Raw genomic sequence first — 24,433 nt, 5'->3', positions numbered from 1 at the left:
CCCTTGCTTTGCTAATTGTTTGGACTGACGGCAAACATGGCTGCGGGGATTCCCCCAAGGGCAATAGGTGAGAGTAAGTGGACTTTACGTGTTTGGAACGCACATCTAGAGACCGCAATTGAGAATAGAAAAATGAGATCTGTCATAAAAGTCATTTTCAAATCAATAAAATACTTTATTGCATGAGTAGCCTATTTATTACATGGTATACCCTGCATTTACACTTTGAAAATATCTCACAATATAGACTGTCATGTTTAAGTTGACAAACACCTTCTGATTATTTCTTAAATTGTTTAGTGACATATTGAAAATATATTTTATATCTTTAATAAAAAATAAACAAGAAAGACAGTTGTTGATTAGCCTGTCTTTGCAACTGTATCCTTACAGAGAGGAATTTTGATACTGGTAACTGTAGATGTCATAAATCTAATGAAGCATGTGAAGAACAAAACATGTTAAACTTCAATGAGATGTAATATAGCAGGTTGGTTGGTTGGTTGGTAATGCTATGTGGTGGGAGGTTTGAAACCTGACTCCTTCACTTCATGCTGTTTGCAAATAGGATACCTGTACTTTCCTTAGAATGATTTAAAATATTTTATTAACCAGTTTTCATCTCATCTGAGGAACCCTTTCTCCAAGTGGAACTTCCATCAGTTTCTGTAAAGAAAGAGTTGTATACACTTTCACACAATCTGAACCACAACAAAAACACGACATCAAAATGAAGATTGAAACTATTTAGTGCAAACTTCCAGCGAGGCCACAAGCCTAACTGAGTGATGGATGACTGACCTTCAGCAGTCGATCCTGGTACACCCGGTCGTCCTCCCCCTCCCCTTGTTGCTCCTCCACCTGGTACCTCCTGCAGGCAACTGTCACCTCTTGTTGGTCATAGACAAGAGCGGGATCCAGGGTGTGTCCGTTAATGAGACTAACCAGGTACTCTCTGTAGTGTTTACTGCAATGGCCACACAGAGACAGACATAGTGAGAACAATGGCCACAAACGGAGACAAAGCAAGAACAGCCAACAAAGGTTGTTTAAAAGTGAATATCATGAACTTCTCATGGCATGTCTTCAATACAATTAAACCCACAAGATATGTGTGTGGTAGTGCACAAATAACAAACAATTAGGTATTTTGTGTGTGTGTGTGTGACTCACTCGCAGAGTCCAGCTTCTCCTGGCTGAGTTTGGACTCCACAGGGTGAGTCAATCTGCTGACCTCCCTCATCCTTCTGCTCCATCACTCCACATGCGTCTGAGTCACAGAAAGATAAATTGAAAGTATGGGCAGAAAGAGAAAAAAAATACTAAAGTTCTCACATACAGTGCATTCTGAAAGTATTCAGACCCCTTGACTTTATCCACATTTTGTTACGTTACAGCCTTATTCTAAAATGGATTAAATAAAACATTTTCCTCATCAATCTACACATAATACCCCATTATGGCAAAGCAAAAACAGGATTTTAGCCATTTTTGCACATTTATAAAAAATAAAAAACAGAAACCTTATTTACATAAGTATTCAGACCCTTTGCTATGAGACTCAAAATTGAGCTCAGGTGAATCCTGTTTCCATCGATCATCCTTGAAATGTTTCTACAACTTAATTGGACACACCTGTGGTAAATTCAATTGATTGGACATGACTTAGAAAAGCACACACCTGTCTATATAAAGGTCCCACAGTTGCCAGTGCATGTCAGAGCAAAAACCAAGCCATGAGGTTGAAGGAATTGTACGTAAAGCTCCGAGAACAGGATAGTGTCAAGTCACAGATCTGGGGAAGGGTACCAAAACATTTCTGCAGCATTGAAGGTCCTTAAGAATACAATGGCCTCCATCGTTCTTAAATGGAGGAAGTTTGGAACCACCAAGACTCTTCCTAGAGCTGGCTGCCCTGCCAAACTGTGCAATCGGGGGAGAAGGCCAGATGGAAGCCACTCCTCAGTAAAAGGCACATGACAGCCTGGTTGGAGTTTGCCAAAAGGACTCTCAGACCATGAGAAATAAGATTCTCTGGTCGGATGAAACTAAGATTGAACTGTTTGGCCTGAATGCCAAGCGTCACATCTGGAAGAAACCTGGCACCATCCCTACGGTGAAGCATGGTGGAGGCAGCATCATGCTGTGGGGATGTTTTTCAGTGGCAGGGACTTGGAGACTAGTCAGGATCAAGGGAAAGATGTACGGAGTACAGAGGTTTCCTTGATAAAAAAACCTGCTCCAGGGCGCTCAGGTCCTTAGACTGGGGCAAAGGTTTACCTTCCAACAGGACAACAACCATAAGCACATAGCCAAGAAAATGCAGGAGTGGCTTCGGGACAAGTCTTTGAACGTCCTTGAGTGGCCCAGCTAGAGGCCGGACTTGAACCCGATCTAACATCTCTGGAGAGACCTGAAAATAGCTGTGCAGCGACGCTCCCCATCCAACCTGACAGAGCTTGAGAGGATCTGCAGAGAAGAATGTGAGAAACTCCCCAAATACAAGTGTGCCAAGCTTGTAGCATCATACTTGAGGCTGTAATCATTGCCAAAGGTGCTTCAACAAAGTACTGAGTAAAGGTTCTGAATGCTTATGTAAATGTGATATTTAAATTTTTAATGAATTTGCAAAAGAAATGTGATTTTTCATTATGGGGCATTGTGTGTAGATTGACGAGGGGGAAAAATTGATTTTAGAATAAGGCTGTAATGTAACAAAATGTGGAAAAGGGGTCAAGGGGTCTGAATACTTTCTGAATGCACTGTAAGTGAGGATAAACAGGAGGTCACTCTCACCAGTCTGAGTCCCATTAGGGGGGTCTGTGTTGAACACAACAGCATTCCTCTGTGGACAAAATACAAACACCTCAGCTCAGAAACATAACATTGAAATGACAGCCCTGTAACGTTCCCAGAACATTTCCCATGTAACGTTTTTCAGAACATTCAGTCTGTTACGTTACCCGAACATTCCCTTTGTCATGTTCCCAGAACATCCAGTCTGTAAAGTTCCCCGAACATTTCCCCTGTAACGTTCCCAGAACATTTCTTGTCTCTGTACCTGCAGCAGGGCCTGTAGTCTGACAGGCTCCCAGTCCCTGAGGTAGAAGAGACAGTCTCGTGGGTGATGAGCATGGAGACCTGTGATTTTACACTGGATTGTCTTACACGCCGTCTGACAGAGAGAAGTGGAGGGAGGGAAAGGGGTGAGAAAGAGAGAAAGGAAACAGACATGAGGATGGAGAATGAGAAAGCCCTGGCAGAAAGAGAGATCCTTCCCTCTTACTGAATCAATTTAGTAAGACATTCTGTACTAGATCAGTGGTTCCTAACCAGGGGGTGAGACCATAGGCCTACTGGTAAAATGCACAGGGGTACTTGAAAGGTACTCCGGGCAGAGCACAATTCAGTTGGTGGTACAGTAACCAAAAAAGGATGGGAACCACTGTCCTAGATAATATCCCTGTGCGTGACTTACAGTGTGGAAGGGATTGTTGCAGCCGCTGCAGAACTGGTATCTGCATTGGGAGCAGCTGAAGTGCATGCAGCCCCCTTTGGTCAAGGCATACTGGAACCTGCAGTGAGGACAGGCTATGGAGAGAGATGAGAAGAAGGACCACATCATGGTGTTATAATAATGATGATGGTGGTGAGATGGCATTGTGTGATCTAGGATCAGGTCCTGTCTGTCCATATCATCTTATTTATTGTAATCTAAAAGGGAAATCTGATCCTAGATCAGCACCTACTCTAAAACTCTTTGTGAATATGGGCCAATAACTGCAGGCTGTTTAGGCTGACTGACTCACTGATGCCGTTGTCCCGCAGGAACCCGGCCAGCCCCTGTCTCTGGTAGTCAGGGTCGTTCTCTCTCTTCCACAACTGGAACTGCTCACAGGATACATCCTGGTGCTGAGCTTCCCACTGACACAGAGAGAGAGGGGGAGGGGGGCGAGAGAGCGTGAGAGAGATGGGGAGAAGTACACCTATAGCTCATTTCTTGGCAGTAGTACTGTAGACTACTTTATCACTGACCTCAACCCAGAATCTCTCAGAGCGTTCACAGTCAGTCCACTAACACCCCTATCAGACCACAGCAAAATCACAGTCTACTTAAACAGAGCAATACTCAATCATGAGGCATCAAAGCCAAAGGAACTGAGTAACATTAAGAAATGCTATAGATGGAAGGAATGCAGTTTGGAAACCTACCAAAAAACAATTAGGCAACAACAAATTCAATCCCTTTTAGACAATTTCCTGGGTAAAACGTTCCACTGTAATAGTGAAGGTGTAAACTTGGCAGTAGAAAATCTTAACAGTATATTTGACCTCTCAGCTTCCCTATCAAATCTAAAAATCTCAAATAGAAAACCGAAGAAAATTAACAATAATGACAAATGGTTTGATGAAGAATGCAAAAATCTAAGAAAGAAATTGAGAAACCTGTCCAACCAAAAACATAGAGACCCGGAAAACCTGAGTCTACGCCTTCACTATGGTGAATCACTAAAACAATACAGAAATACACTACGGAAAAAGAAGGAACAGCATGTCAGAAATCAGCTCAATGTAATTGAAGAATCCATAGACTCTAACCACTTCTGGGAAAATTGGAAAACACTAAACAAACAACAACACGAAGAGTTATCTATCCAAAATGGAGATGTATGGATAAACCACTTCTCCAATCTTTTTGGTTCTATAACAAAGAATAAAGAGCAAAAACATATACATGATCAAATACAGATCTTAGAATCAACTATTAAAGACTACCAGAACCCACTGGATTCTCCAATTACATTGAATGAGTTACAGGACAAAATAAAAACCCTCCAACCCAAAAAGGCCTGTGGTGTCGATGGTATCCTCAATGAAATGATCAAATATACAGACAACAAATTCCAATTGGCTATACTAAAACTCTTTAACATCATACTTAGCTCTGGCATCTTCCCCAATATTTGGAACCAAGGACTGATCACCCCAATCCACAAAAGTGGAGACAAATTTGACCCCAATAACTACCGTGGAATATGTGTCAACAGTAACCTTGGGAAAATCCTCTGCATTATTATTAACAGCAGACTCGTACATTTCCTCAATGAAAACAATGTACTGAGCAAATGTCAAATGGGCTTTTTACCAAATTACCGTACAACAGACCATGTATTCACCCTGCACACCCTAATTGACAACCAAACAAACCAAAACAAAGGCAAAGTCTTCTCATGCTTTGTTGATTTCAAAAAAGCCTTCGACTCAATCTGGCATGAGGGTCTGCTATACAAACTGATGGAAAGTGGTGTTGGGGGTAAAACATATGACATTATAAAATCCATGTACACAAACAACAAGTGTGCGGTTAAAATTGGCAAAAAAACACACACATTTCTTCACACAGGGTCGTGGGGTTAGACAGGGATGCAGCTTAAGCCCCACCCTCTTCAACATATATATCAACGAATTGGCGCGGGCACTAGAAAAGTCTGCAGCACCCGGCCTCCCCCTGCTAGAATCCGAAGTCAAATGTCTGCTGTTTGCTGATGATCTGGTGCTTCTGTCACCAACCAAGGAGGGCCTACAGCAGCACCTAGATCTTATGCACAGATTCTGCCAGACCTGGGCCCTGACAGTAAATCTCAGTAAGACCAAAATAATGGTGTTCCAAAAAAGGTCCAGTCACCAGGACCACAAATTCAAATTCCATCTAGACACTGTTGCCCTAGAGCACACAAAAATCTGAGAGACAAGGCAAGAAGGGCATTCTATGCCATCAAAAGAAACATACATTTCAACATACCAATTAGGATTTGGCTAAAAATACTTGAATCAGTCATAGAGCCCATTGCCCTTTATGGTTGTGAGGTCTGGGGTCCGCTCACCAACCAAGACTTCACAAAATGGGACAAACACCAAATTGAGACTCTGCACGCAGAATTCTGCAAAAATATCCTCCGTGTACAACGTAAAACACCAAATAATGCATGCAGAGCAGAATTAGGCCGATACCCACTAATTATCAAAATCCAGAAAAGAGCCATTAAATTCTACAACCACCTAAAAGGAAGCGATTCACAAACCTTCCATAACAAAGCCATCACCTACAGAGAGATGAACCTGGAGAAGAGTCCCTAAGCAAGCTGGTCCTGGGGCTCTGTTCACAAACACAAACACACCCTACAGAGCCCCAGGACAACAGCACAATTAGACCCAACCAAATCATGAGAAAACAAAAAGATAATTACTTAACACATTGGAAAGAATTAACAAAAAAACAGAGCAAACTAGAATGCTATTTGGCCCTACACAGAGAGTACACAGCGGCAGAATACCTGACCACTGTGACCGACCCAAAATTAAGGAAAGCTTTGACTATGTACAGACTCAGTGAGCATAGCCTTGCTATTGAGAAAGGCCGCCGTAGGCAGACATGGCTCTCAAGAGAAGACAGGCTATGTGCTCACTGCCCACAAAATGAGGTGGAAACTGAGCTGCACTTCCTAACCTCCTGCCCAATGTATGACCATATTAGAGATACATATTTCCCCCAGATCACACAGATCCACAAAGAATTCGAAAACAAATCCAATTTTGAAAAACTCCCATATCTACTGGGTGAAATTCCACAGTGTGCCATCACAGCAGCAAGATTTGTGACCTGTTGCCACGAGAAAAGGGCAACCAGTGAAGAACAAACACCATTGTAAATACAACCCATATTTATGCTTATTTATTTTATCTTGTGTCCTTTAACTATTTGTACATTGTATATATATATATATATATATATATATATATATATATATATATAAATAAATAATATGACATTTGTAATGTCTTTACTGGTTTGAAACTTCTGTATGTGTAATGTTTACTGTTCATTTTTGTTGTTTTTCACCTTATATATTCACTTTGTATGTTGTCTACCTCACTTGCTTTGGCAATGTTAACACATGTTTCCCATGCCAATAAAGCCCTTGAATTGAATTGAATTGAATTGAGAAGGAGAAAGAAAGATGGAGAGAGAGACAGGCATCATTATTTAGGTTCCACATACATGTAGCTATGAAATGACACAATAGATGGCAGGCAAGGCAGCAACATGCATCTTTTGTACTTACAGGCTTTTTGCATTGGTTGCAAAAGCTCTTCATACACGTGGGACAGGTGACTTTGAACTGGTTTCCATCATAGATAAACCCAAAGGTGCACTGAGGAGGGAGGAGAAGAGAAGAGAGGGGTGGGTGGGTGAAAAGTTCAGTAGAGAAGTAACTTTATATGTGATGGAGATGGTTAGAAACCCACTCACGTGACAACACCACAGGAACATGGGGTCTTTCATCAGAGCATGCTCGGTCAGCTTCTTGTGGAAGAGCTCGTACACCTCACGATCCAGACAGTCTCGCAGCTAAACACACAACATCAATAACTATGTAATAACCATATAATTGCACAAGCTTCAGCAACACATGATCTCCCCATTTCCATCTGCCTATATCCCTAATAGGGTTGCAAAATTCCAGAAATGTCAAACAGGGAATTTTTTTGTCTTAAATTGATACTTTGGGATTTTGACAATGAGGCCATCTATCTACTTCCCCAGAGTCAGATGAACTTGTGGATACCACTTGTATGTCTCTGTGTCCAGTATAAAGGAAGAAGAAGTCGTTTCAAGAGCCAATGCCAACTAGCATTAGCACAATGGCTGGAAGTCTATGGATATATACAGTTGAAGTCGGAAGTTTACATACACTCCACAAATGTCTTGTTAGCAAACTGTAGTTTTGGCAAGTTGGTTAGGACATCTACTTTGTGCATGACTCAAGTCATTTTTCCAACAATTGTTTACAGACAGATTATTTCACTTACAATTCACTGTATCACAATTCCAGTGGGTCACAAGTTTACATACACTAAGTTGACTGTGCCTTTAAACAGATTGGAAAATTCCAGAAAATTATTCCATGGCTAGCTGCTGATAGGCTAACTGACAACATTTGAGCCAATTGGAGGTGTACCCGTGGATGTATTTCAAAGCCTACCTTCAAACTCAGTGCCTCATTGCTTGACATCATTGGAAAATCAAAAGAAATCAGCCAAGACCTCACAAAAAAAATGGTAGACCCCCACAAGTCTGGTTCATCCTTGGGAGCAATTCCCAAACGCCTGAAGGTACTACATTCATCTGTACAAATAGTACAAATAGTACGCAAGTATAAACACAATGGGACCACGCAGCCATCATACCGCTCAGGAAGGAGATGCGTTCTGTGTCCTAGAGATAAACGTACTTTGGTGTGAAATGTGCAAATCAATCCCAGAACAACAGCAAAGGTCCTTGTGAAGATGCTGGAGGAAACGGGTACAAAAGTATCTATATCCACAGTAAAACGAGTCCTATATCGACATAACCTGAAAGGCTGCTCAGCAAGGAAGACACCACTGCTCCAAAACCACCATAAAAAAGCCAGACTATGGTTTGCAACTGCACATGGGGACAAATATTGTACTTTTTGGAGAAATGTCCTCTGGTCAGATGAAACAAAAATAGAACTGTTTGGCCATAATAACCATTATGTTTGGAGGAAAAAGGGGGAGGCTTGCAAGCCAAAGAACACCATCCCAACCTTGAAGCACGGGAGTTGCAGCATCGTGTTGTGGGGGTGCTTTGCTGCAGGAGGGACTGGTGCACTTCACAAAATAGATGGCATCATGAGGTAGGAAAATTACGTGGATATATTGAAGCAACATCTCAAGACATCAGTCAGAAAGTTAAAGCTTGGTCGCAAATGGGTCTTCCAAATGGACAATGGCCCCAAGTATACTTCCAAAGTTGTGGCAAAATGGCTTAAGGACAACAAAGTCAAGGTATTAGAGTGGCCATCCCAAAGCCCTGTCCTCAATTCCATAGAACATTTGTAGGCAGAACTGAAAAAGCGTGTGTGAGCAAGGAGGCCAACAAACCTGACTCAGTTACACCAGCTCTGTCAGGAGGAATGGGACAAAATTCACCCAACTTATTGTGGGAGGCTTGTGGAAGGCTACCTGAAACATTTGACCCAAATTAAACAATTTAAAGTCAATGCTACCAAATACTAATTGTGTGTATGTAAACTTCTGACCCACTGGGAATGTGATGAAAGAAATAAAAGCTGAAATAAATAATTCTCACTACTATTATTCTGACATTTCACATTCTTAAAATAAAGTGGTGATCCTAACTCACCTAAAACAGGGTTCTTTACTAGGATTAGATGTCAGGAATGGTGAAAAACTGAGTTTCAATGTATTTGGCTAAGGTGTATGTAAACTTCAGACTTCAACTGTACTAGCATGCTTGCAGATTCCCATAGACTTCCAGTGCATTGTCTAGCGAAACTACCTCCAACTTCGTTCATACTGGACACAGTATCCACAAATTCATCTGACTATGTGGAAGTAGATAAAGGGCATCAAGTATCCATTTAATATGTTGCTGTCTAGTACTGTTTTTTTGCTAGCTAGGGCCATCTACTTTAGGTGCTGCCTCTCCCCAGTAGCCTACTTGGTGTGTGAACTGCTCACAACTAGCAGATGATTGTTGACACATCAACCAGGATGAAGGGGCAGGGCAATTTGTGACTGTTGTTTTGGTCATCAGTCAGCGGCGGTGTTGTCAGCAAAACAATTTTGTAGTTTTGGCAACTATGTGTTTTCTATCCCAGTTTGCTCCTCTCCCTGTAGGCTTTACAGACTCTCCCCATCCCTTGGCTGCAACCATTCTAATTTAGTGTACCCTGCACACACAACCCATGTGGAATTCCTGGTTTCCGGCAGCGTTTGGAACTGCTGATCTGCGGTAAAGATCACCAAGTTAATCTCAGCCTATGCTGACCTTTATTCAGTCCCTAGACTTTTTGGCCCTGATGGAAACATCACCACAGTGAACACTGCTACTCCAGCTGCTCTCTCTTCATCTGACTATGTTTTCTCTCATAGCCTGACAGAATCTGGTCGTTGCGATGGTGGCACAAGGCTACTCATTCATCCTAAATAGAGATTTTCTCTTTTCTCCCTCTCTCACTTGTCCATCTCCTTATTTGAATTATATGCTGTCACTGTCACTTGTCCACTCAAGTGTAAGATTATTGTCATCTACTGTATTGCCCACCAGGTGCCCTTAGAGAGTTCCTCAATGAGCTTGACACCTTGATAAACTATTTTCCTGAAGATGGCTCACCGTTCTTGGTACTGGGTGACTTCAACCTCCCGACGTCTGCCTTCGATTCATTTCTTTCCCTTCCTTACCTCTTTTGACCTCCCCCCCCTCATGTGGCAGGCAATACGCTTGACCTCATCTATACTAGAGGCTGTTTGCCGACTAATCTCACGGCAGTCTTCCGCTCAAGGCAGTCCTCCTCTCTGCATGCCTAGCAAATATCTCAGCTTGGATGTCGGCCCGCTACCTCAAGCTCAACCTCGACAAAATGGAGCTGCTCTTCCTCCCGGGGAAGGCCTGCCCGCTCCAAGGCCTCTCCATCACGGTTGACAACTCCACAGGGTCCCCTTCCGGAGTGCAAAAAACCTTGGCTTGACCCTGGACAACACCCTGTTGTTCTCTGCAAACACCAACGCAGTGACTCGCTCCTGCAGGTTCGTGCTCTACAACATCTGTAGAGTACAACCCTACCTCACACAGGAAACGATGCAGGTCCTAATCCAGGCACTTGTCATCTCTCGTCTGGACTACTGCAACTCGGTGGCTGGGCTCCCCGTTGGTGCCACCAGGCCCCTGCAATTTCTCCAGAACGATGCAGCCCGCTTTGTGTTCAACCTTCCCATGTCACCCCGCTCCTCCGCACACGCCACTGGCTTCCAGTCAAAGCTCGAGTCCACTACAATACCATGGTGCTTACCTATGGAACAGCACCTTCCTACCTTCAGGCTCTGTTCAAACCCTACACCCCAACCCAAGTACTCTGCTCAGCCCAGTCCAAACTCTTCTCTCTCCTGGCACCCCAATGGTAGAACCATCTTCATAAATCCCTGCCCATCTTCATAAAACATCTGAAAACCCTACCTCTCAAAGAGTATCTTAAATAATCCCACTGCACCACTCTCCCCCAACAAAAAAAAGAAACTACTAACACTCACACTTAACTTTTCCCCCCTACTAGCACTGACTTTGCTGATAGCTACTTTATTGAGGGATAATGTACTTACTATGCCTGTGATGTGGTTGTCCCACCTAGCTATCTTAAGATGGATGCACTACTGTAATAAGAGTGTCTGCTAAATGTAAAAATGTCAAATGTAGAAAAATCCCTTGTATCTCTAAATCTTTCTATGTATGTATGTACAACGGCTTGATTTGTTTGATCGTAGCTAGCTACATAGCTAGCTACATAGCCGTCTTTGTATCAAAGATAATTGTGTAGTCTAGAGCGATTTCCTAGGTTAGCTAGCCAGCTATTGTCGTTCTTTTAACGCAACGTAACGTAATCAACACTGCTAGCTAGCCAGCTAGCCCCGAATAGCAGCACAGTAGAAACTATTACACTCAATGGAACGACTTGATTAGTGTAGTGTCAACAACGCAGCCAATGCCAGCTAGCCTACATAGTCAACAACGCAGCCTCTGCCAGCTAGCCTACTTCAGCAGTACTGTATCATTTTAATCATTTTAGTCAATAAGATTCTTGCTACGTAAGCTTAACTTTCTGAACACTCGAGACGTGTAGTCCACTTGTCATTCCAATCTCCTTTGCATTAGCGTAGCCTCTTGTGTAGCCTGTCAACTATGTGTCTGTCTATCCCTGTTCTCTCCTCTCTGCACAGACCATACAAACGCTCCACACCGCGTGGCCGCGGCCACCCTAATCTGGTGGTCCCAGCGCGCACGACCCACGTGGAGTTCCAGGTCTCCGGTAGCCTCTGGAACTGCCGATCTGCGGCCAACAAGGCAGAATTCATCTCAGCCTATGCCTCCCTCCAGTCCCTCGACTTCTTGGCACTGACGGAAACATGGATCACCACAGACAACACTGCTACTCCTACTGCTCTCTCTTCGTCTGCCCACGTGTTCTCGCACACCCGAGAGCTTCTGGTCAGCGGGGTGGTGGCACCGGGATCCTCATCTCTCCCAAGTGGTCATTCTCTCTTTCTCCCCTTACCCATCTGTCTATCGCCTCCTTTGAATTCCATGCTGTCACAGTTACCAGCCCTTTCAAGCTTAACATCCTTATCATTTATCGCCCTCCAGGTTCCCTCGGAGAGTTCATCAATGAGCTTGATGCCTTGATAAGCTCCTTTCCTGAGGACGGCTCACCTCTCACAGTTCTGGGCGACTTTAACCTCCCCACGTCTACCTTTGACTCATTCCTCTCTGCCTCCTTCTTTCCACTCCTCTCCTCTTTTGACCTCACCCTCTCACCTTCCCCCCTACTCACAAGGCAGGAAATACGCTCGACCTCATCTTTACTAGATGCTGTTCTTCCACTAACCTCGTTGCAACTCCCCTCCAAGTCTCCGACCACTACCTTGTATCCTTTTCCCTCTCGCTCTCATCCAACACTTCCCACACTGCCCCTACTCGGATGGTATCGCACCGTCCCAACCTTCGCTCTCTCTCCCCCGCTACTCTCTCCTCTTCCATCCTATCATCTCTTCCCTCTGCTCAAACCTTCTCCAACCTATCTCCTGATTCTGCCTCCTCAACCCTCCTCTCCTCCCTTTCTGCATCCTTTGACTCTCTATGTCCCCTATCCTCCAGGCCGGCTCGGTCCTCCCCTCGAGCTCCGTGGCTCGACGACTCATTGCGAGCTCACAGAACAGGGCTCCGGGCAGCCGAGCGGAAATGGAGGAAAACTCGCCTCCCTACGGACCTGACATCCTTTCACTCCCTCCTCTCTACATTTTCCTCTCTCTCTCTCTGCTGCTAAAGCCACTTTCTACCACTCTAAATTCCAAGCATCTGCCTCTAACCCTAGGAAGCTCTTTGCAACCTTCTCCTCCCTCCTGAATCCTCCCCCCCTCCTCCCTCTCTGCAGATGACTTCGTCAACCATTTTGAAAAGAAGGTCGACGACATCCGATCCTCGTTTGCTAAGTCAAACGACACCGCTGGTTCTGCTCACACTGCCCTACCCTGTGCTCTGACCTCTTTCTCCCCTCTCTCTCCAGATGTAATCTCGCGTCTTGTGACGGCCGGCCGCCCAACAACCTGCCCGCTTGACCCTATCCCCTCCTCTCTTCTCCAGACCATTTCCGGAGACCTTCTCCCTTACCTCACCTCGCTCATCAACTCATCCCTGACCGCTGGCTACGTCCCTTCCGTCTTCAAGAGAGCGAGAGTTGCACCCCATCTGAAAAAAACCTACACTCGATCCCTCCGATGTCAACAACTACAGACCAGTATCCCTTCTTTCTTTTCTCTCCAAAACTCTTGAACGTGCCGTCCTTGGCCAGCTCTCCCGCTATCTCTCTCAGAATGACCTTCTTGATCCAAATCAGTCAGGTTTCAAGACTAGTCATTCAACTGAGACTGCTCTTCTCTGTATCACGGAGGCGCTCCGCACTGCTAAAGCTAACTCTCTCTCCTCTGCTCTCATCCTTCTAGACCTATCGGCTGCCTTCGATACTGTGAACCATCAGATCCTCCTCTCCACCCTCTCCGAGTTGGGCATCTCCGGCGCGGCCCACGCTTGATTGCGTCCTACCTGACAGGTCGCTCCTACCAGGTGGCGTGGCGAGAATCCGTCTCCACACCACGTGCTCTCACCACTGGTGTCCCCCAGGGCTCTGTTCTAGGCCCTCTCCTATTCTCGCTATACACCAAGTCACTTGGCTCTGTCATAACCTCACATGGTCTCTCCTATCATTGCTATGCAGACGACACACAATTAATCTTCTCCTTTCCCCCTTCTGATGACCAGGTGGCGAATCGCATCTCTGCATGTCTGGCAGACATATCAGTGTGGATGACGGATCACCACCTCAAGCTGAACCTCGGCAAGACGGAGCTGCTCTTCCTCCCGGGGAAGGACTGCCCGTTCCATGATCTCGCCATCACGGTTGACAACTCCATTGTGTCCTCCTCCCAGAGCGCTAAGAACCTTGGCGTGATCCTGGACAACACCCTGTCGTTCTCAACTAACATCAAGGCGGTGGCCCGTTCCTGTAGGTTCATGCTCTACAACATCCGCAGAGTACGACCCTGCCTCACACAGGAAGAGGCGCAGGTCCTAATCCAGGCACTTGTCATCTCCCGTCTGGATTACTGCAACTCGCTGTTGGCTGGGCTCCCTGCCTGTGCCATTAAACCCCTACAACTCATCCAGAACGCCGCAGCCCGTCTGGTGTTCAACCTTCCCAAGTTCTCTCACGTCACCCCGCTCCTCCGCTCCCTCCACTGGCTTCCAGTTGAAGCTCGCATCCGCTACAAGACCATGGTGCTTGCCTACGGAGCTGTGAGGGGAACGGCACCTCAGTACCTCCAGGCTCTGATCAGGCCCTACACCCAAACAAGGGCACTGCGTTCATCCACCTCTGGCCTGCTCGCCTCCCTACCACTGAGGAAGTACAGTTCCCGCTCAGCCCAGTCAAAACTGTTCGCTGCTCTGGCCCCCCAATGGTGGAACAAACTCCCTCACGACGCCAGGACAGCGGAGTCAATCACCACCTTCCGGAGACACCTGAAACCCCACCTCTTTAAGGAATACCTAGGATAGGATAAAGTAATCCCTCTCACCCCCCCCCTCCCCCTTAAAAGATTTAGATGCACTACTGTTCCACTGGATGTCATAAGGTGAATGCACCAATTTGTAAGTCGCTCTGGATAAGAGCGTCTGCTAAATTACTTAAATGTAAATGTAAATGTATGTATGTATGTATGTATGTATGTATGTACCTGGATGTCCAGGGTGGAGAAGTAGCTGTCCAGGTGCTCGGGGTCGTTGATGTCTGGTCCTGCGCACACGGGACACACCATGTCTCTGATGTGTTTGTCTCTCACAGCGATGGTGAAGTGCTGCGTGAAACAGTCGTGGCACACCGAGCACTGACACGAGGTCAGGGACTGCATCTGTGAGAGGTACAGAGAATTCATACAGGATAAAAAGGAACAATTTAAAGTCCATAGGACTATTGACTGACAAGGCAATACAGATACAGGGAGGAGGTAATAAGAGCTCATCATCCACCCCAAGGCAAAGACAGAGCCCCAGCAGCCCACCTTGCTGTGGGGGAAGATGCCGAGGCAGCAGGGACACTCCTTGTTGAGGAGGCGGCGGAGGAACTCCCTGTCCTGGGACTCCTTGACAGCCTGGATGACGTCCTCCAGGGAGTACTGGGCATCAGGCTCCTGGAGTAGAGACAGGGCCAGCTCACAGCGCCCCCAGCTGGGCAGCTCGTACAACGCCAGCAGGCGCCTGCACATCCGCTTAGGTAACACAATGTAGGTTCACGGTGATTAACAATCAGGTTATTTGTTTTGTGTGTGTGGTCTTGAAAAATGTAGTTCATTGAGTTCTGCTGGCTCTCGTGTACACACACACCTGTTTGTCGGGGCTCTTTGCATCGATAGGGGCCACTGGCTGGTCGCTCCAGATGCGCTGGTGGAAGGGCTCCAGGAGGGGCCGCTGCAGCACGGACAGAGCCCCCTGCACCTCTCCTCCACTCAGACGCAGAGCCTCCTCACACTGGGACGCCTCCCGGAAACCCAGAGAACGCAGCTCGCGCATCTACACACACCAGAGACAGACGCAGTTGGACTGGATACTGCAGTGGATGTACTTTGCATATAGGCTTAAACAGACAAACTCAGTAAACTCTAAGATCTTGGTTACTTGAGTTGATATCAAAAGTATTTAGTCATATCTGTCTAGAGTGACCATTTGGGTCAGGTGACATGTCTGGTTCTCACCTTGACCTCTCTGTCTCTGAGCAGCTGACGGACTGCTCTCTCAGTGTCGCCTCCTGCTGCCAGCCATGCCTGCTTGGCCTCAACCCTGGACAGCCGCACCCCCTCACCCAGCAGCACACTGGGACTCTGCTGCTCTGTCGAACCTCCATCCCGCTCGGTGTTATCCTGCGGCCCAGAAACCCCTGCTTTGTAGTTCTGCAAAGCAGCCGAAGCCGCCATGGCACAGATCTCCTCCAGTAGGTGGGGCAGCTCTGATTTCAGCCAATCGCAGGGGTTGACGTTGCTGCCTCCGGAAACGCAAAGGGCTGCGTAGACCTCCTCTGGGCCCACTCCATTTTTCTCTCCCTCCTGAGGAAGAACATTAGGTTAAAAGTTAGAAAATATAGTAGCAGTTAATCTGGTTTTAATTCACATTGTGTCCATTTGTACTCCACCTACTCGTATTTGATGGACAAGTTTCAGCCCTTCATCCCTCATCAGGTTCTGTCTCTTGATGTCGATGTTCACCCTGGGAGGGATCTGGGGATGGAGTTGGGGTGTAGAAGGTGAGGCTAAGTCTTTGATCGGAGACTGCAGGGGGAGGGACTTGAGGCTGGTGCCTGCAGGATCTTTACACGGCAAGTTGCACATCTCACAAACCACTACAGGCTGAGAGTTCACATAGGTGCAGAACTGACACATCCACTAAAGAGCGAGAGAGACAGCATGGGAGGGGGGGGGAGTGAAAGATTAAAACAGAAAAGATACGCTGGAATGATTATGTCTCAGAGCATTCCAATTGTAGAGAGTATTTAAACCACTGGGGGGTCAAACCTCTGTTTCGTTATCTGACGTGGGTCCTTGCATGGAGAGTACTGGAGTACTGGGGAGTACTGGAGTACTGGGGAGTACTGGCGTGATAGAGGGACGGGTGGCCAGACGGGGGCGCTCACACACCTCACACAGTATACTGCTGCCCTGGTTCACGACAGTACAGCTCTTACACTGCCATTCTACGAGAGAGGTCAGATAGACTAGATAAACAGATAACCTGGTATTGATCTAGCTCAGTTTCTAGCTATGTCTGTATAATTACATTACTGATGTATTATCAATGCTATGGAGGCACAGATGATGTGAACACCTCAAACAGGATAGGATAGGTGACTGACATGTTTTAATGAACGTCACATGAAAACTATTCATCAGTTGACCCGTGTATATGGAATGTGACCTGCGCTGGATGGCGGTTGCACAGGGTCCTCCTGAACTATAAGGGAAGCGAGGGCAAGTCGGGGTCGTTCACAGGTCACACACAGCACGGCCTTCACCTCGTTGACTGTAGTGCACTGAGCACACTCCCACAAGGAAAAAGAGTGGCTGAAAAAGAGAAGAAATGCGAGTGAGAGGAAGAAGTGATTTGGTGTGAGTGAGTACATACACGCGCGTGGAGTAAAATATTAACCCTTCCTAATTTCTAACCTTAAAGCTCTTTTTGGTTTGGCAACCACTGTCCTGTTGTGACCCCCGCGGTCAGGGTGAGAATGGTACAGTCTGTCACACTCCAAACACAGCCTCTGAGAACAGGTGGAGCAATGGGCAGAGACTTGGGACACACCACAGAGGATACAGGTCTCTACGGGGGGGGGGGGGGGGTGATCAGTGTTACTTTACATATTGATAGGATGGAATATTCAAAGAAATCTAAGCTATGACCCATATCTTACCCTGTATTCTATCTCTCCTGTGATTGGCTCTGGACGGGTGGTGGTGGTAGAGGAGGTCACATGACTGACAGAAAGGAAGATAACCACAGGCCGGGCAGAGGAGAGAGGGAGTGGCACCGCACAAATCACACATCCCATCTTTGAGAGAAAGAGAGAGAGAAAGAAAGAAGAAATAATGGGTTTGTCATCCGCTGACAGTACAACACATTGGCCAGATGACACATGCTGGCGGGCAGAAAGCAAGGTGACAGGTAGACTGGTACAGGGAATGACTGCTTGTCTCACCAGTAGGAGTGGTGGGGACATGTCTTAGTCCAGAACTGGTAGCATGTTTGGGTGGAGGAGATAGCGGCTGAAGGTCTTTCCCCCTGTCCCCGTGCTCCTCTCCTAGTGGAATGACCACCACATCAGACATCATCTCTGGTTCATCCTGAGGAGAGTCAAATAGCCATTAGTCAGCATGACAACACTAAAACCAGAAAGAGGTAGAGGTATAAACCGATGAACCACCAACTGTATGTTACACAGACCTGGGTTATCTTCTGTAGATCAGGGGATGGGAGGATATTGCTGTACATTTCTGGGTGAGCATGTGTACCCTGACAGGCAAAACACAACACATTACCTCATAACAGAGCAAACATGGAAACATGTCTTTGTGGTCATATTCAAATTGAGAATGACACAAATGTAAAAATAGATTTCACACCTTGATGAGCATGTCCATTTCCATGCGCAGGATCATGACCTCAATGGTCACCGCAGCAACCTTCTCAACGTCTGGATGTGTGACATCATCAGGGAAGCTGAGCCCGTCTGGCTGCTGATTGGTGTAACCGTAAAGAAATAGGACTGACTTGCCACCCTGTAGAAAAGAAAGCAGCCCATTGACTCAAATTAGTGAAAAAGTCAACTCAAATGCTTTTAATATCAGTGGGTCTATGACCTACTAAGGCACTCTAAACATCTCTTATTGATCCACTCCCTTTTTCAACCATCTGACAATTCATAGTGAAATCAATGGATGAGATGACCTTCAGACTCTGTAATCTGTACTACGCATAAGGAAGTCAATCATTATACTGTAAGAATAGGGTTCCTGACAGGGTTTAGAGTGGCCTGTCTGTCTCTTCACCTTGATTTCGTCCACGGTGGTCCTGAAAACGGGGTTGTTGTGTTTGACGCTCCGCCAGTACCTGGGCCTGCTGGGGCTGGTCAGGTTACAGCCATACTTCTCCAGGATACTCAAGGCTTTAATTAGCCGACCCAAAGACTCTAGGACCTGTGGAGGGAGGGGAGCAGAAGTGCAGACAGGGAGAAAGAGAGCATCGCTATGTGAAGACGGTAAGGAGGCACATAATGTGAAACGAGGAATACAGTTGAATGTCAAAACATGCCTCACCTCTTGCCTTCTGTGCCCTGTGATGTTCTCTGTCACCATGGTCTGCGCTGTGATGTGGTGAAACTTGTCAGACAGGGACAGGGGGATGTTAGCCATGACCTGGACATCATCCTCTACCACCTGGGCAGAGCCTGAAGAGGATAGGAGGGACTCAGCTCTCCTCCGCACCTCCTCAAATGGGACAGACTGGGTACTCATCATTCAGACTCTGGGGGAGAGAGAGAGATAAATAAGGACAGTATGGTAAACTCCGGGCTGGGATTGTTGGCTGATATACAGTACATACGGAAAGTATTCAGACCCCTTGACTTTTTCCACATTTTGTTACATTACAGCCTTATTCTAAAATGGATTAAATAATAAATGTTCCTCATCAATCTACACACAATAATACCCCATAATGACAAAGCAAAAACAGGTTTTTCTAAATGTTTGCAAATGTATAAAAATCAAAAACAGAAATACCTTATTTACATAAGTATTCAGACTCGTTATGAGACTCGAAATTGAGCTCAGGTGCATCCTGTTTCCATTGATCATCCTTGAGATGTTTCCACAACACGATTGGAGTCCACCTGAGATTCAATCGATTGGACATGATTTGAAAAAAGCACACACCTGTCTATATAAAGTTCCACAGTTGACAGCGCAGTCAGAGCAAAAACCGAGCCATGAGGTTGAAGGAATTGTCTGTAGAGCTCCGAGACAGGATAGTGTTGAGGCACAGATCTGGGGAAGGGTAACAAAAAAATTCTGCAGCATTGAAAATCTCCAAGAACAAAGTGGCCTCCATCATTCTTAAATGGAAAAAGTTTGGAACCACCAAGACTCTTCCTAGAGCTGGCCGCCCAGCCAACTGAGCAATCGGGGGAGAAGGGCCTTGGTCAGGGAAGTGACCAATAACCTGATGGTCACTCTGACAGAGCTCTACAGAGTTCCTCTGTGGAGCTGGGAGAACCTTCCAGAAGAACAACCATCTTTGCAGCACTCCACCAATCAGGCCTTTATGGTAGAGTGGCCAGACGGAAGCCACTCCTCAGTAAAAGGCACATGACAGCCCGCTTGGAGTTTGCCAAAAGGCACCCAAAGATTCTCAGACCATGAGAAACAAAATTCTCTGGTCTGATGAAACCAAGGTTGAACTCTTTGGCCTGAATGCCAAGGGTCACGTCTGGAGGAAACCTGGCACCATTCCTACGGTGAAGCATGGTGGTGGCAGCATCATGCTGTGGGGATGTTTTTCAGCGACAGGGACTGGGAGACTAGTCAGGATCAAGGGAAAGATGAACCGAGCAATGTACAGAGAGATCCTTGATGAAAACCTGCTCCAGAGCGCTCAGGACCTCAGACTGGGGAATAGGTTCACCTTCCAACAGGACAACAACACTAAGCACAAGGCCAAGACCACGCAGGAGTGGCTTCGGGACAAGTCTCTGAATGTCCTTGAGTGAACCTGATCTAACATCTCTGGAGAGACCTGAAAATAGCTGTGCAACGACTCCCCATTCATCCTCTCAAGCTCTGTCAGGTTGTAACTCCCCAAATACAGGTGTGCCAAGCATGTAGCGTCATACCCAAGAAGACTCAAGGCTGTAATCGCTGCCAAAGGTGCTTCAACAAAGTACTGAGTAAAGGTTCTGAATACTTACATAAATCTCTGCAGCCGATGTGAGTAAGCCCTTTAAGCAGGTCAACATTCACAAGACCTTAGGGCCAGACGGATTACCAGGACGTGTACTCCGAGCATGCTCTGACCAACTGGCAAGTGTCTTCACTGACATTTTCAACCTCTCCCTGTCTGATTCTGTAATACCAACATGTTTCAAGCAGACCACCATAGTCCCTGTGCCCAAGAACACTAACGTAACCTGCCTAAATGACTGCTGACCCGTAGCACTAACGTCTGTAGCCGTGAAGTACTTTGAAAGGCTAGCCATGGCTCACATCAACACCATTATCCCAGAAACCCTAGACCTCTCCAATTCACATACCGCCCCAACAGATCCACAGATGATGCAATCTCTATTGCACTCCACACTGCCCTTTCACACCTGTACAAAAGGAACACCTATGTGAGAATGCTATTCATTGACTACAGCTCAGCGTTCAACGCCATAGTGCCCTCAAAGCTCATCACTATGCTAAGGACCCTGGGACTAAACACCTCCCTATGCAACTGGATCCTGGACTTCCTGACGGAACGCCTCCAGGTGGTAAGGGTAGGTAACAACACATCCGCCACGCTGATCCTCAACACGGGGGCTCCTCAGGGGTGCATGCGCAGTCCCCTCCTGTACCCCCTGTTCACTCATGACTGCAGGGCCAGGCACGACTCCAACACCATCATTAAGTTTGCAGATGACACAAGAGTGATCACATGCCTGATCACCGACAACGATGAGACAGCCTATAGGGAGGAGGCCAGAGACCTGACCGTGTGGTGCAAGAACAACAACCTCTCCCTCAACATGATCAAGATAAAGGAGAGGATTGTGGACTACAGGAAAAGGAGGACCGAGCACACCCACATTCTCATCGACAGAGCTGAAGTGGAGCAGGTTGAGAGCTTCAAGTTCCTTGGCGTCCACATCAAAGTTCCTTGGCACTACAAAACCTATTCCACCTCAGGAGACTCAGAAATGTTTGGCATGGGTCCTCAGATCCTCAAAAGGTTCTACAGCTGCACCATCGAGAGCATCCTGACGGGTTGCATCACTGCCTGGTATGGCAACTGCTCGGCCTCCGAGCGCAAGGCACTACAGAGAGTAGTGTGTATGCCAAGCTTCCTGCCATCCAGGACCTCTATACCAGGCGGTGTCACCAAGCTTCCTGCCATCCAGGACCTCTATACCAGGCGGTGTCAGAGGAAGGCCATAAAAATCGTCAAAGACTCCAGCCACCATAGTCATAGACTGTTCTCTCTACTACTGCACGGCAAGCAGTACCGAAGTACAAAGTCTAGATCCAAGAGGCTTCTAAACAGCTTCTACCCCCAAGCCATAAGATCGACTATCCGGTGCCCCTGCACAATGACTCTGTACCGGTACCCCCTGTATATAGCCTTGCTATTGTTATTTTACAGCTGCTCTTTAATTATTTGTGACTTTTATTTCTTATTTTTTGTAGGTATTTTTCATAAAACAGCATTGTTGGTAAGTATTTGGCGCATGTGACAAATACATTTGGATTTGATTTGTTTATGAGTTGTTTTTTTTTTTTTTTTACATTTGCAAAAATGTCAAAACTTTTTTTTGCTTTGTCATTATGGGGTATTGTGTGTAGATTGATGAGGGCGGAAACAATTTAATCCATTTTAGGCTGTAGTGTAACAAAATGTGGAAAAAGTCAAAGGGTCTGAATACTTTCCGAATGCACTGTAGTACTGTCTTCAATGTAGCTAGCTTGTTAGTTGAGTGTACTGTCTATGTAGCTAACGTTACTCTCTCTACTGTGAAGATTGAAGTATATTGAAGTTAGCTATTATTATCTCAAAATGACACAGTGACACTAGATAGCTGTAAACTTTATAGTTAGTACATGTACTGAAATTGAAGTGGAAAATGTAGTTGGCCGGTAAGTGTTAATCTGACCATGCGTCAGCTAATTTATTATTAAATGACTGGCTAGCAAGTTGAAATCGAAAGTGTATAATGACAGCCAGATCAGTGCTTACTTTAATCTTCAAGGTTTCCAGATGTATTTTATGATCCAGGTCCTTATGAATCCAATAGACTTAAATATCAAGGCAAAATGTAGCTACATTTCCAGAGTCACGTCGGTCTTCTGAACCATTTCTTCAAAAGCATAAAGTCAAAACAACAGTAAAGTAGAAATGTAGTTGACGCGGAAGTTATCGAGAGGGGCGGCACAGAAGGAGACAAAATCTTTGGGGGTAGTATGTAGGTTAAACCTCGAGGTACACTACCCTCTAGTGGTCATATATATAATATCAGTTACTGTAATGCACTGACTTGAGTTCACAACATTGTTATTACATTGTTATAAATCAATCACTCAGTCCATGTTTTGGACACTTCGTTTTCTTTACGACAGTCAAATTTACAACTGAAGTCCACAAACTGCCGTTCAAGTATTCTTCTTGGAACTGAACACAAAACACTATCTTAGTGTTTTGCTCTCCAGGCTGTATCACAACCGGCAGTGATTGAGCGTCCCCATAGGGCGGCACACAATTGGCCCAGCGTCATCCAGGTTTGGCCGGTGTGGGCCGTCATTGTAATTATTAATTTGTTGTAAACTGACCTCCCTAGTTAAATAAAGGTTAAATAATACAACATTTAAAAAAATATTTCTTAGAAACATTACTTTTCATGGTTGGACTGCTTTCAATAATTATCTTAAAGACCAGTTCAACTCTTCTGTGCGTAAGCTTTTATTTATTAAGATATATGCAGTGCTTGAGCTCCTGTTCCTCTTATAGAATATTAGTTCAAAAGTATTGTGGAGCTACTGCGCCTAAATGTAAACACTACCGACACCCAAAATGAGTACTGGAACCAATTTCAGTCCAAGTCAAGCACGGTCTATATCAGGGCTCTCCAACCCTGTTCCTGGAGATCTACCCTCCTGTAGATTTTCACTCCAACCCCAGTTGTAACCAACCTGATTCATCTTATCAACCAACCCTGGTCTATATGCCCAATTTACAATGTCCAAAGATTATACTATCTTTGTTCTACCACCAAAGGAAGCAACTGCTATTTGAGTAAATGTAGTGCCTTCTCATCATGACATGGCAAGAAGAACTCATAGTGTCTTTGAAGTTAATGCAATGACAATGATAATATCAACCATAGGGTAGTGGTCAGTATCAGGGCTTGAACAACAAAAGGACTCTACAACCTTTTCTTCAGGTGAGGGCCTGTATGTGAGAAGGGATATGATTCTCAATTTGACTACATTCACTGATATCTAACCCAGGCCTGTACTAACATATTAGGGTCTGAAGAGCATCCACAGGGCACTGGTGACAGATTGAGATTTATACGAATGCCAATGCAGGTCCATTGCCGAATCCAGGCAGTTCATTGCCCATGACTTTGCACTCTAGTTAGCATCTAGAGTATTCATCATGTATTGGTGCTGCTGGTGACTTGCTATTGCCAGAAAGTGCCATTAGTGGCACTGAAGATGTGATGCCCCTTATACCATTCACACTCGATACATTTTGGGCCAAGCACAACAGACCTCCATCACGCATCACTTAGATTGGCCTCGGATCTGGAACCTGATACCCATTTATCAGACTAATCACACCTTCAGATCAGGACAAACATGTGGGTTGTTAAAGGAATTACCCACCGTAACATACAGAAGTTCTCTGAGAGGACTCTAAAAGGTTGAGGATATGTAATACTTTAGAAACATCAAATTAATAAAGACTGACAGAAAAAGCTAAACT

General features: G+C 45.7%; 1 protein-coding gene across 3 annotated transcripts; it reads right to left on the bottom strand.

Annotated features, from left to right (window-relative positions):
• Window positions 1-151: 151 nt before the first annotated feature.
• LOC115131028 (E3 ubiquitin-protein ligase RNF31-like) lies at window positions 152-22,882 on the bottom strand. 3 transcript variants are annotated; one of them, XM_065019370.1, is made up of 24 exons: window positions 22,685-22,876; window positions 19,012-19,219; window positions 18,745-18,891; window positions 18,319-18,474; window positions 18,140-18,208; window positions 17,895-18,039; window positions 17,610-17,747; window positions 17,365-17,518; window positions 17,117-17,262; window positions 16,717-16,895; window positions 16,342-16,587; window positions 15,904-16,251; window positions 15,536-15,721; window positions 15,214-15,420; window positions 14,890-15,063; window positions 7,313-7,411; window positions 7,125-7,214; window positions 3,810-3,924; window positions 3,479-3,591; window positions 3,062-3,175; window positions 2,797-2,845; window positions 1,174-1,270; window positions 802-967; window positions 152-666 (listed from the first exon to the last, which is right to left on the bottom strand). In XM_065019370.1, exons 2-24 carry the CDS (start codon window positions 19,210-19,212, stop codon window positions 619-621), a joined length of 3,387 nt encoding a protein of 1,128 aa, XP_064875442.1. In that variant the 5' UTR covers window positions 19,213-19,219; window positions 22,685-22,876; the 3' UTR covers window positions 152-618. The 3 variants fall into 3 exon arrangements, 2 of the variants coding, with proteins under 2 accessions (XP_064875442.1, XP_064875441.1); XM_065019369.1 differs by having other exon boundaries at window positions 18,745-19,219; window positions 22,685-22,877; XR_010464058.1 differs by lacking the exons at window positions 152-666; window positions 802-967; window positions 1,174-1,270; window positions 2,797-2,845; window positions 3,810-3,924 and having other exon boundaries at window positions 3,086-3,175; window positions 22,685-22,882.
• Window positions 22,883-24,433: the final 1,551 nt, after the last annotated feature.

This window comes from Oncorhynchus nerka, linkage group LG6 (assembly GCF_034236695.1).
Source record: "Oncorhynchus nerka isolate Pitt River linkage group LG6, Oner_Uvic_2.0, whole genome shotgun sequence".
In the NCBI taxonomy this organism is placed as follows: Eukaryota; Metazoa; Chordata; class Actinopteri; order Salmoniformes; family Salmonidae; genus Oncorhynchus; species Oncorhynchus nerka.
The sequence above is the reverse complement of the archived record's forward strand: the minus strand, read 5'-3'. Positions and strand labels throughout refer to the sequence as shown.

Excerpts from the sequence above, each read along its gene's own strand:
- LOC115131028 (XM_065019369.1), bottom strand. The coding sequence starts at position 19,212 with ATGATGAGTACCCAGTCTGTCCCATTTGAGGAGGTGCGGAGGAGAGCT. Across the intron at positions 15,722-15,903 it reads TCAGAGACAGAGAGGTCAAG|ATGCGCGAGCTGCGTTCTCT; the intron begins GTGAGAACCAGA and ends TGGTGTGTGTAG. Across the intron at positions 7,412-14,889 it reads TCTCCACCCTGGACATCCAG|CTGCGAGACTGTCTGGATCG; the intron begins GTACATACATAC and ends TTGTGTGTTTAG.